Source organism: Anoplopoma fimbria, chromosome 11 (assembly GCF_027596085.1).
Source record: "Anoplopoma fimbria isolate UVic2021 breed Golden Eagle Sablefish chromosome 11, Afim_UVic_2022, whole genome shotgun sequence".
NCBI lineage: Eukaryota > Metazoa > Chordata > Actinopteri > Perciformes > Anoplopomatidae > Anoplopoma > Anoplopoma fimbria.
Window position 1 is genome coordinate 930,699 of NC_072459.1, and position 13,074 is coordinate 943,772.

The following is a 13,074-nucleotide window of genomic DNA, read 5'->3' on the forward strand; positions in this document are numbered from 1 at the left end:
GTATTGTTAACTGAAATGTTAGTTAGCATGAACTCAAATGTTAACTAATGATAACTTAAATGTTAGTTAGCATGAACTTAAATTTTAGCTAACGTTAACTAATAATGAAGAGCCTGCCCTCAATGTTATGGCCGACATTTGGGTGCAGGAAGTTCGTATTGACTGCACTTCCTATTCAGGGGAAATTGTCCAGATGGTGCTTTTTGGCTAAAACTCATTTTTGACACAGGACCTCTTTATTAGACATCTGAGTCCTTTAACATTGAATACTTGAGTAAAAGCATCTTTTTCCAAATAAACCAGCTGCACCAGACCAGCTACATTTAACAAATCACTTACATTTGTTACGAGACATTATTAATTAGCCATTAATGAAGCTATTAGTTACAACTTAGAAAGGCTATTGTATTAGAAAACGGTTATTATGGTCAGTCCTCCATTCCCCGCTGAGCTCAGCTTTTGTTTTCCTCGTGGGGACTGACGAGGTCAGAACCCAAACGCTGAACAACTTTTACATTCATCTCACCTTCTCTGTTTTTTTAGAAAATTAAAGTTTACGTCAGGCCACAACCAATCAGCAGCAAACTTATCTGACTCAGCCACTGTGTGAATGGCCTTTGGGTTTAACATTTACCGTATTTTATATGAAAAAGGCCAAACTAAACAGAAATAATAAAAAATATACAAACTCCTCCACCATGATTTCCCCTTTATATTAGTTTGATTTGTAAGAATTTGTCTGATCAGCTTAAAACCAGTCTCCCCTGTTGTTTTTTCTGGTGCAGTATTTCTTGGCGATAATCACTGAACCTGCCACCGCTGCTGCCAGTATCCCACCCCCGACACATCCCAGTGCAGTTACGACCACTGTTGTCACCGGAGCAGTAACAGCAAGATACCCAAACGGACCTCCGACCAGAACTCCAACAAAAGTAGCAATGTATAAAAAGGCTAGCCTGCCTTTCTTTTCTTTCTTTTGTACCTGTTGTTTGAATAAGGCCTCTTCAGCCTCTCTGAGCATCTCTTCAGTGTAGCATCTTTCTTTATTTGCCTGAACCCTTTTGGTAATCTTCTTCAGCAACTCAGGGACTTTATTGAATTCCTTGGCATCTTCTTCGTCATCTTTGAAAAAGGCATGGTAACCCCACTTGCACTTAATGATGAGGTCGAGGAGATTGTTATTTGACCGAATAAAGTTTTTCATTTCCTCTTTAATTTCCCTTTCATTCTTATCTTTTTTTTTTTCTACCTTGGTGATCAAGACCATAGTGTAATCCCATATGTTTTTGCCAAAAGTGTCGCAAATGATTTCCAACATTTTCATTTCTCCTGCAGCGAATTTATCTTCCGCATCCAGCACAATCAGGAAGACGTTAGGATCGGCAAGTGAGATGGATCTCTTGATCTCTGCCAAAAACTCTTCTTTTCTCTCATTTCGCCTCAAACCCGGAGTATCAACAACCGTCACCTCTTGGTTTTTTATAACTTTTGTTTTCTTCTTGCACGTCGTTGTAGCAGAGTCTACATCCTCTGTTATGGGAAATAGAGTTTCATCACCCAGGATGGTGTTTCCTGAAGAACTCTTCCCAACGCCGACCTTCCCAAGCAGTACGATCCTCAGGTCTGGCTTTTTACCTGTTGGAATAATTCAGAGGCGTTAGTTATGTCAAACACACAGATCTATCAAGTTGTTCATCTAAAGGAGCAGTTCGACACCTTTTGGCAAAGAGTCAGATGTTCATATTGACACCACTCACATGTCTGTGCAGTCAATATGAAGCTACAGCCAAGAGCCTGTTAGCCTAGCTTAGCATAAAGACTGGAAACAGGAGGAGACTGCAAGCCTGTCTGAAGGTAACAGAATCCACCTATAGGTGGTTGATGTGTTATATCCATCCAAAGGCATCAACACCTCAAACATGGCCAAGTTCAGTGACTTGAATTAGCCGCGGTGACACCTAGCTGACAGCTAGCGACCTGAGACCTGTCACTCAGACGGCCACGCCTCAATAATGGCTAACTTTAAGCCTCAATATAATTGAAATGGATGAGTTTTATGGACCACCCCCCGTACAGGTGTAATGACAGGACATTGGCTGTAGAGACCAAAACCGTTTTTGTACCGGGCTGTAAACATCATTATTTCTGCTGTTGAGCATTTAACATGGACGTCTATGGGGACTGACTTGCTTGTGGCACCTCTAGTGTCCATTTGATGAACTACAATTTGTTGTCACTTCTGCTTCATTTTTCAGGTGAGGTTGCTGCTTGATTATATCTGGTTTGTTTGATTCCAACATTTTGTGGTTTTTAATGGGTTATGTGTCAGTTTTTTTTTAAAGTGTGTAAAGACACATAAAATACAAATGAATAAATTACCCAACTGCAAATTTTAAGCAGCATGTATATGTACATGTATTCATGAGTAAATTATTAGGGGGATTTCCTGATTTTAGGGGGATTTCCAGATTTTTGAGCTAAGCCACTCCCCCTGAAAGTGTCTGTGGACAACCCGGATGTGTTTGGCCTGCAGCCATCTGCTATGGAGTGTGAGGTTGTATTGGCCAGTAAAGGGGACGTCCCACCAACATTTGAACAGTGATTATATTAAACTAACTAACTCATGCAGGCTGTCACAACAATTTACATAGCAATGCAATACCAAAGTAATAAACTAAAGTAAATCAATAACTCCCATGCACTTAAATATTGTTTTGCATTATGATTTTTGTAAGGAAGTTAAACAAATCATAATTTTCTCTCTAATATGTACTTCATATTACTGTGAAAACATCTTCAACTTTAACGAGTTTCTCACCAAAAACTACAAGATTACATGTGAACATCATGATAAAGTTTTTCGCCCAATGGATTTTTTTGTCAAATAGAGCCTTAATGCTTCATAATGTAAATCAGTAGCACCTCCCGATAAAGTGAGATATAAGCTTCATGCAGGACTGATCTGTTTACAGGATGATAACATCTAATTAACAAGCTCTCCTGTCGATTTCTCTTTTTGCATAGAGAACGCCTGAAAGCAATTTCTTCATATTCGGCACAAACGTCCACCTTATGACGTCAAGGATGAATAGACTATAATTTAGTGTTCAAAGTAAATTATCAGGGTGACCTAACAAAATACGCATAATTATTATGCTAATAATAACAATTTCACACAAATGTTTAAAAGGATAAAGTTATGAGGGTTTGACATTTTGGAAAGACATGGATATAAACTGCAATGCTGTAATTCTAGTTTTTTTAGCAGCAGGTGAAGTCAAAGCTTCATGTCTTAAAGCTGCATTCTCTCTCCTGTCCACCAGGGGGCGACGCCTCTGGTTGTATAGAAGTCTATGAGAAAATGACTCTACTTCTCTCTTGATTTATTCCCTCAGTAAACATTGTAAACATGAGTTTATGGTCTCAATCTCTAGTTTCAAGTCTTCTTCAATACAGCATGATGTTCATTTAGTAAATTATGGTCTTACAACTTTAATATTTTAATATGTTTTTCACATTTTGGTCTTATTCAGCATTTGGTGAGGAGTCTATGAATTTGTAACACAATATGAAACATATAATATTGACCTTAGAGACAAAAAGCTCCTACATTCTACTTCAGTTCACTGTAGTATGTTTTAATGGAAACATTTTGAACTAGATAAATATCAAATATATAATTGCTTTGTTGATGAATAGAATCCAAAACAAGAAATTCATTTTATTTGTACTGTACTAAAGTAAAGCAGGCAACACCTGATCACTTCTAACATTCCTCATGGTTGACTGTTTGCTTGCAGCTATCAAAAGTAAAAATGCCCCCATCTTCACATTCAGTCATAACATTTGGGCTAAAATACCTGAACCTCTTCAGGATGTCAACTAAGATGCCTCTCCTACTAAACTTACAAACTACAATGAATTCATCACATTCAGAAACAAACCATTTGTATAACATCACCTCTGTCCATGAATAATGTCAATGTTCACACTAAACCAAGTTGTTACCAGTAAACATTTGCTTTGGCTGCTATTTGTCATTAAACCTGTCTGTATCTAGAACCATAACTTAAGGAAACTGTCATTATTAAACACTTTATTATTTGTATTTAATAGCAATATGCAATCCAAAAGTCCTGTTTGTGACAAATTTCATAAGTAAAAACAAACAAATGCAGAATCAAGTCTGTGTGTTACAAAAATAAATCCCTAAACAAGTGAAATCCAAACCTCACTCTTGATGTGTGACATAAAAGTTGAGACTATGATAATATTAATAATAAACATGAACCTCCAGAGTTGTGGATGTCAGTTAAATTAATATATATTAAGTTTTAAAGTCCTGGTCTCAGTGAGAAATGTATCTGCAAACACTGATTTAACTGTTCTAGAAACTTATCTTTCACTCAGATATTGTCTCTAAAATGCTAAAAACATCTTTATTTTTTTTAAATTAAAACTAAAAGACAGATTATATCAAAATAAATTCACATTGACCCAGAATAGAGGTTTAGAAAATAAATAGCTGTGTACTATAGAATAAATATAGGCTACTTACCATTCTTCAGAAGGTGACTGTCATCCTTTCTCTTGGGAAAACAGCTCATTTTTGAGGTCTTGTCTCTGTCGATGTCTTGTTCTGACTGTTTACATTTCCATCTCATCATTTTATATCTTAGCCTGCTTCTGGTTCCCTCCCCTGAAATACACATCACCTGTTTTCTGGCTGGGAGCTGGCCAGTCACAAGCTAAATTGTGTCTGAAAGCAACAAATCAGGGGGCTGAGCTCAAGTACATTTAGTAGAGTAGAATTCCACAGGTTTACCTGCTCAGCAATGACAGAAAGAACTCTTCAGTTAAGTTCATAAAAAGATAAAATGAAGAAATCCCCACAATACTAGACAATCCATCATCATGTTGTGCAGATAGTTTAAGAGGTAAAAGTACAGGATTTCAGAAGACCAGAACCACAGAACAGGTAATTAAAGAACATTTTGGACACGCTTTTTCACCCTGTTGTAAAGAGTTGGAGGTTCAGATTGATACCACTGTATATTCTGTATAGTAAATATAACATTGCAGCTGGTTAGCCTAGCTTAGCATAGAGACTGGAAACAAGTGTTAGGGATTCAGTAGCAAAGGACCCACTAGCAGACACACAGCTCTTGGTTCAGAGTAGATTTATTTCCATCAACAGCCAATGGGATTCTTCCATTGGATTCTGGATTATTACAGAAAATAATCTCTTTGTCAAACAAACGTTTATGATTCTTACAGGATTTGTTCATCAAGATAATCTTCACAAATGAACACCACTTGATTTTCAGATTGCCAAAAACAAAAGGATGTTATAGTCAAAACAGCCAAATCTGATTGGTTTACAGCTTTTTGTCTTCCTCAAACCTGGACCAATATTTTAGGAGAACTGATGAAACACACTGCCAGTTACATTTTAATGTTCATTTTAAAGATGTGTCCTTTATGGGGGCATTGTGTTTCCTTCTTAATGTATTTAGCGTCACAGATTAGTACTTTATAAATGTAATTTCTAATACTACAGTGTTCGATTTCAAGACCTGTAGTCTGGTTTCCAACGTAACTATCATTTGTATCAAATATCAATGAGCAGCTGGGAGAAAACTGGAAGAAGCACTAGTTTAGCATACGACCTATTTCAAATTCAACCCACTAATTGTAAAGTGTGTTTCACTATGTTTTAGAAGACAGGAGCTTCAGCTGAGTTTTAACTCCATTTAGAATAATCAGCAGCATTCTTAAAATGTTTTGTTTCCATCACAGAATCGACAGCTGCTTTTGCAATTTCATCCCCTGCAAAACGAGATATACATTTCTGAATTATTAAACGCACCCACTCTAACTTTGATAAGGTGCCCTTTTCTTTCCTCAATTTCTCCTCCTCCTCCTCTTTGATTTCCTGAGCCTTCTTCAACATTTCGCTGGTGTACATCTTCTTCTTTTCTTCTCTGACTTGAACGATGTCGTTGATCTTCGTCAGAAGTTCCTTCACTTCCTTACAGTTGTTGCTGTTGATGTTAAATCTACGGTATTCATTATGGTTGATGGAGATGAATTCTTTTTCAGGGTGGTTGTTTTCTCCAGCTCGATAGTTGAACAACACTGATGTGTAATCTTTGGTATGTTCACCGAACATACTCTGCAGGATTTCCAGTGCATCTTCATCGTCTTCTGTAATCGAACCTGGCTTCTTCACAAGCAGGAACATGTGAATACCTGGAGCGGCACGTAAGACGGACTCCAAGATTTCGTTCACCACCTCCTTTTTGCTTTGCTCTGTGTGCATCATACCTGGAGTATCGATGATAACCAGTTTCTGGCCTTCAAACGTTCCTCTCATTTCTTTGCACTTTTTTGTATCAGAGGAAGCAGACCATCCAGATGAATCAGAGTTTTTTTTTTCCAGTAGGCTGTTCATGACATAAGTCCTCCCACATCCAGTATGTCCAATGAGCATAATCCTCAGCTCGGGCTCTGTTGGAGAATTCAAACAGTCATTATTGATATTGAAAGTCTTACAGCACTGTCTTTTCATTGATTATTGACTATTATTCTGATTATGACAATATTCCGGTTCATATAAACATCCTATTCAGTCTCCTTCCTGTTTACCAGCAGCTCTGTGCGTTGAACACAAACCAACAGTTTGTAAAGCTGGAGTAGAGATGCATGTCCAGAAGAAAAGAAGGAGAAACACTCCTACTGTTAAACATCATGAAGGACTTGGATATCAACAGGTTTTTAGATATGAACAAATATCTCAACGCCGACCTTTTAGAGAAGGTGTTTGAAGGAATGCAACACCTCTGGATCACTTTGATAAAAACATAGTTTAGCTCCTGATGTTCCACTTTTCCATATTTTGACCTGATAAATGACATATTAGGACAGGGGTCACTAATAGGCGGACCGCCATCCGAGTCACACCTGAATGACATGTATTTAAAGCTGCAGGGCAGAATGAAGTACTATATTTTAAGAGTCACACTTTTCAAAAGCTTTCTGTTCTGTATTTTATTGTTTAATCCAGCACATTTATTTATTTATTGAGGATGCATTATTTTTAATTCATCAATAAATATGGGAGTAAAACACAGAACAATTAAACATGATTGTGATGTTTGGGACCTTTGCATGAGGACATTCTCTCTAACTGGACCTTGCTGAATATTAATTGAATACCCCTGTGTTAGGGCTGCATGTAAACAGGAATATTAGTGGAATATTTGTTTTCATTATCCATGTAAACAGATAATTAGGAATATTTTCTTCTTTGCAAAAACCCCATTGTTTCAAACCACTTAAAACTCTGTCTTAATTGACCCTTGGCTAAGCTCCGCCCCCCGGTGCTACTCGTCAAGCTGTCAGAACTATGTTACCATGGAGACCACACCATCACTAACCCGTTACTATGAATCCCACTGCGTTTATTGTCAAGACCCGCCCATGATCTGGTTAAGCTGAGACGATTGGTTCAGGTTAGGCCTTGAGTAGTTAAGGTAATGATTATTGGTCAGGGTTACTGTAACCATGGGCCAATCCTAATGTTAAAAAAAAGCAGTGGGATTCTTTATAATGTGTCACTAACCGGACTGCCTGAATAAATATTATCTAATTATTCTGAAAAGCTTAAAAGCAGTTAGAGAGAGCAGCAGACAGAAGAGTCTACGTTATGAGTCTGAAGGATGGAAACAGCTTCAAAAGATAAAGATAGAAGCTAAAGAACCAACACATCACCTGGAGATCCAGACTGAAGACAAAGTCGTAGTTTTTGTGACCTGGAGGTTTTATGTGCAAATATGTGAGCCCTCCAAATCGTAATTATAATCCTATTATGTATTGGTTACAGTGTTTGAACTCACTAGCATTAAATATTAATGACTATATTGTCTCTTTATTTCACCGTCTTATTTGTATTTCATTTTAGGATTTGTCAGAATCGTTTCCATTTCATTTGTTTCATTATTTTTTATTCGTTGAATTTGTTCCCTGAGAATCCTCCTTTCATTTTCATTCAATTAAATGTCCATCATCAGTTGTCATCTGGAGCATAGATTTGAGGACGTATGGCTCTACTCTACCTCCTAATTGTGTCTGTTATAGTGGATGTGAACGAGATGGACATCTTTCCAAGATATGGCTTTAAAAGTCCTCGCCAAGAAAAATAAATGGATAAAATGTTTGGCCACAAAAGTTGCTTTTCCTGATTGCAAAGTATTGAGTCAATTTTAAAAGCATTAATAGAAAAGCCATCTGATCACGCTGCCCCCTTTAAGTTTATTTCTGGTTCCCTGTCCGAGTCTGTCTTCTGTCTGGAGATCCTGATTGGACCGTCACCCTGTCCTGCCCACCAATCCCAGATAAGCAATCAAGACTTGTCTAAATAGTCAGCCCGATTGTCAGTCGTGGTGGCAGTGATTTATATTGATTTATTGGTTTTGAACTCCACAGGCCCAATTTCTTCTTTGGTAAGTTGCCTCTTCATTTGTGCTGGTAAACTTCTGAATTCCTTGTTCAATAAAAAGCTCTGTTTAGTTACAGCTGTTTTTTATGTTGCTTGCCCTTCCACTAGCCAGCTGGGTTGTAAAATCATTTTTAAAGAAACAAAATAAGATTGTTTTAACTCCCCCAAATAAACTACAGTACAAGTCCTAAAAACACAACATTTAAGAAATATGACTAAGTTACTGCAGAAAGAGCTCACATCCCAAGAAGTTAAAGGCAATGCAAAATAATCTGATGAATTACTTTCAAGACATCAATAAATGTTTAGTTACTTCATATAATGAAAAAACTAAGAGTTTAAAAAGAAAACATACAAATAGAAACTGCAGTAGAAAAGTGGAATAATCTTCAAGTTAGTAATTTAATGTAAAAGCTGACAAATGACAATATGAGTTAGAAATGATCATGTTAGCAGTGATTTTGCATTTTTTTTATCATTTCTTTATTTGCACTATGCAGCAGATTTGTCTAAAGAGCCTCATCACTAACAAATACATTATTATTTGAGACAGGTATTTTTGAGCCAGAGAGTATGTTAAATTATCAAGTCAAACAAAGATATTACATACATGCTTAAAACATTGAATAACACTAAGCATTATGGCAAACATACATTTGTTAAATATAAGAAATATAATTAAGATGCAAAATGAAGAATTAAGTTATGGATTCAAGTCAGAAGACAGTGAAATAAATACAAGTTGAGGCTTGAATCTATATATTCTTTTAAACATCAGTGATGTTAATGATATATGAAACAGTGTTCAGAAGAGAATAGGCTGTTGCTCTGCTGGTTCATCAAATGTACCCTGAGTAGGAGTACTGTAAAAGAAATGTGCTTACCAGTGTGAGGAAGTGTGCCAGACATCTTTGCCTTGTCTTTATCTTGTAAGAGCAGTTGAGTCTGATGTCTTGTTGAATAGTTTGTCATTTCATCTTTATATATTATAAAGTCTGTGTAGTCCCCTCCCCTTAAACACATGTCATCAGTTACCAACCAGTTTGAGGAAAGAAAGCACAGAGAGCCAACCAGTCACAGGTCAGAATCCTTAATGTAGCTGCAAGCAGCAAATCAGGGGCCAAAGAAAGTACATTTTATGTTGGCTCTACCACTACTTTATTACATAGATTCCTTTCAACAGTGTAGCCAGGCTGACAGAGGGCCACAACTCTATTGAGCAACTTCTTCCTAAAGCCCTCAGTAGAAACAACTTCATGAGCTTCTTTAATGATAAAATTCAAATTGTTAGAGACTAAATGAATCACATCCTGCCCTCAACCAGTACAGCTTTATCCTCAAACACAAGAACATTAGAAACAGCTGTAAAACCTCATATATATTTAGATGGCTCTCCTTCCATCGACCTTCACCACTTGACTTCAACTATTTCTACATCTAAACCTTCTGCCTGTCTCTAAAACACAATCCCAAAGTTTTACTTTAAGTTAGCACCTCTTTACTGGATATGATCAACCTGTCTTTACTAACGGGCCATGTACCACAGTCCTGTGATCAAACCTCTTCTTAAGAAACCCACTCTTGATCCAGAGGTGTTGGCTAACTATAGACCTATATCTAACTATAGACTATATCTAACTATAGACTATATCTAACTATAGACCTATATCTAACTATAGACTATATCTAACTATAGACTATATCTAACTATAGACCTATATCTAACTATAGACTATATCTAACTATAGACTATACTATATCTATATCTAACTATAGACCTATATCTAACTATAGACCTATATCTAACTATAGACTATACTAATATCTATAACTATAGACTATATCTAACTATAGACCTATATCTAACTATAGACCTATATCTAACTATATATCTAACTATAGACTATATCTAACTATAGACTATATCTAACTATAGACTATATCTAACTATAGACTATATCTAACTATAGACTATATCTAACTATAGACTATATCTAACTATAGACTATATCTAACTATAGACTATATCTAACTATAGACTATATCTAACTATAGACCTATATCTAACTATAGACTATATCTAACTATAGACCTATATCTAACTATAGACTATATCTAACTAAAGACTATATCTAACTATAGACTATATCTAACTATAGACTATATCTAACTAACTATAGACTATATCTAACTATAGACCTATATCTAACTATAGACTATATCTAACTATAGACTATATCTAACTATAGACCTATATCTAACTATAGACTATATCTAACTATAGACTATATCTAACTATAGACTATATCTAACTATAGACTATATCTAACTATAGACTATATCTAACTATAGACTATATCTAACTATAGACTATATCTAACTATAGACTATATCTAACTATAGACTAGATCTAACTATAGACCTATATCTAACTATATCTAACTATAGACTATATCTAACTATAGACTATATCTAACTATAGACTATATCTAACTATAGACTATATCTAACTAAAGACTATATCTAACTATAGACTATATCTAACTATAGACTATATCTAACTATAGACTATATCTAACTATAGACTATATCTAACTATAGACCTATATCTAACTATAGACCTATATCTATATCTAACTAATAGACTATATCTAACTATAGACTATATCTAACTATAGACTATATCTAACTATAGACTATATCTAACTATAGACTATATCTAACTATAGACTATATCTAACTATAGACTATATCTAACTATAGACTATATCTAACTATAGACTATATCTAACCTTCCGTTCCTCTCTAAGATCCTCCAGAAAGCAGATGCAAATCAGCTGTGTGACTTTCTACATAACAATAGTTTATTTGAGGACTTTCAGTCAGGATTTAGAGTGAATCATAGCACAGAGACAACACTGGTGGAAATGACTAATGACGCTCTAATTGCATCAGACAAAGGACTTGTCTCTGTACTAGTATTGTTAGACCTTAGTGCTGAATTCAACACCAGTGACTATCAAATCTCACAATGGAGACTCGAAGATCTAATTGGCATTAAAGGAAACAAATGTTTCTGGTTTAAGTCGTATTTATCAGACCGATATCAGTTTGTATATGTAAACAATGAAACCTCGATGAAAACCAAAGTTAGTCACGGAGTTCCACAAGGGTCTGTGCTTGGACCAATTTTATATTATCTTATATATGCTTCCTTTAGGGAATATTATCAGAAAACACTCCATAAACTTTCACTGTTATGCTGATGATACACAGGTATATCAAGCCAGACGAAACCAACCAGTTCTCTAAACTCCAAGCACGTCTTAAGGACATAAAACCTTGATGACCTGCAACTTCCTGATGTTAAACTCAGACAAAACTGAAGTTATTCTACTAGGCCCAGATCACCTACTTAATCAATTATCTAACGATATAGTTTCTCTAGATGGCATTGCTCTGACATCCAGCACCGCCATACATAACCTCTGAGATATCTTTAATCAGGAGCTGTCCTTTAACTCCCACGTAATACAAACCTCAAGGACAGCCTTTTTCAGCTACGTAACATTGCATGAATCAGGCACATCCTGTCTCAAAGCGATGCAGAGATACGAGTTAATGCATTTGTTACTTCTAGACTAGATTATTGCAATTCCTTATTATCAGGCTGCTCTAATAAGTCACAAATATCTCTCCAGTTGAAAATCCAGAATATCATTTAAAATAATTCCCCTCACCTACAAAGCCCTAATTGTCCAGGCACCATCATAGTTAAGGCTGGCTCAGGTTTATAGTTAGGACTGGTTCTGGTTTATAGTTAGGACTGGTTCAGGTTTATAGTTAGGACTGGTTCAGGTTTATAGTTAGGACTGGTTCAGGTTTATAGTTAGGACTGGTTCAGGTTTATAGTTAGGACTGGGGTTTATAGTTAGGACTGGTTCAGGTTTATAATTAGGACTGGTTCAGGTTTATAGTTAGGACTGGTTCAGGTCTATAGTTAGGACTGGTTCAGGTCTATAGTTAGGACTGGTTCAGGTTTATAGTTAGGACTGGTTCAGGTCTATAGTTAGGACTGGTTAGGGTTACTGGTTCAGGTCTATAGTTAGGGCTGGTTCAGGTCTATAGTTAGGACTGGTTCAGGTCTATAGTTAGGACTGGCTCAGGTTTGACTCTAGATATGCTGCTTTAGGCCTAGACTGCCGGAGGACTACCTAGGATACACTGAGCTCCTCTCTCCTCTTCTGTCTATCCTTCTGTATGAATTCATGTCCCATTAATGTACATTACTAACTTTGCTTCTTCCCCGGAGTATTTGTTTTTTCTCGCCTCACAGTTTGTGGTTATATCCATGCATCGTGGTTATATCTGGACCATGCTACTATTATGATTATTATTCAAATTTCTATTACTATTACTGCTTTTATTATCATTATCAGTTATATCCACTGCTGCTGTTATTTTTTACAAGTAATCGTTTTTCTATTATTTCTGCTTTTATTAGTGCTAATAATGCTTTATTACTACTTATATTATATGTATTATTTATGGCACATGGATTGACAATCTGTAAT

At 36.0% G+C, this 13,074-nt stretch overlaps 1 protein-coding gene across 1 annotated transcript; it reads right to left on the reverse strand.

Moving 5' to 3' along the window:
- Window positions 1-748: 748 nt before the first annotated feature.
- LOC129098208 (GTPase IMAP family member 4-like) lies at window positions 749-4,620 on the reverse strand. The gene is made up of 2 exons (XM_054607195.1): window positions 4,559-4,620; window positions 749-1,635 (listed from the first exon to the last, which is right to left on the reverse strand). The coding sequence occupies exons 1-2, from the start codon at window positions 4,605-4,607 to the stop codon at window positions 749-751; spliced, it is 936 nt and encodes a 311-aa protein (XP_054463170.1). The 5' UTR covers window positions 4,608-4,620.
- Between the last annotated feature and the right edge of the window lie 8,454 nt (window positions 4,621-13,074).

Coding starts and splice junctions, on each gene's coding strand:
- LOC129098208 (XM_054607195.1), bottom strand. CDS start 4,607: ATGAGCTGTTTTCCCAAGAGAAAGGATGACAGTCACCTTCTGAAGAAT. Junction 1,636..4,558: donor CAGTCACCTTCTGAAGAATG/GTAAGTAGCCTA, acceptor TTATTCCAACAG/GTAAAAAGCCAGACCTGAGG.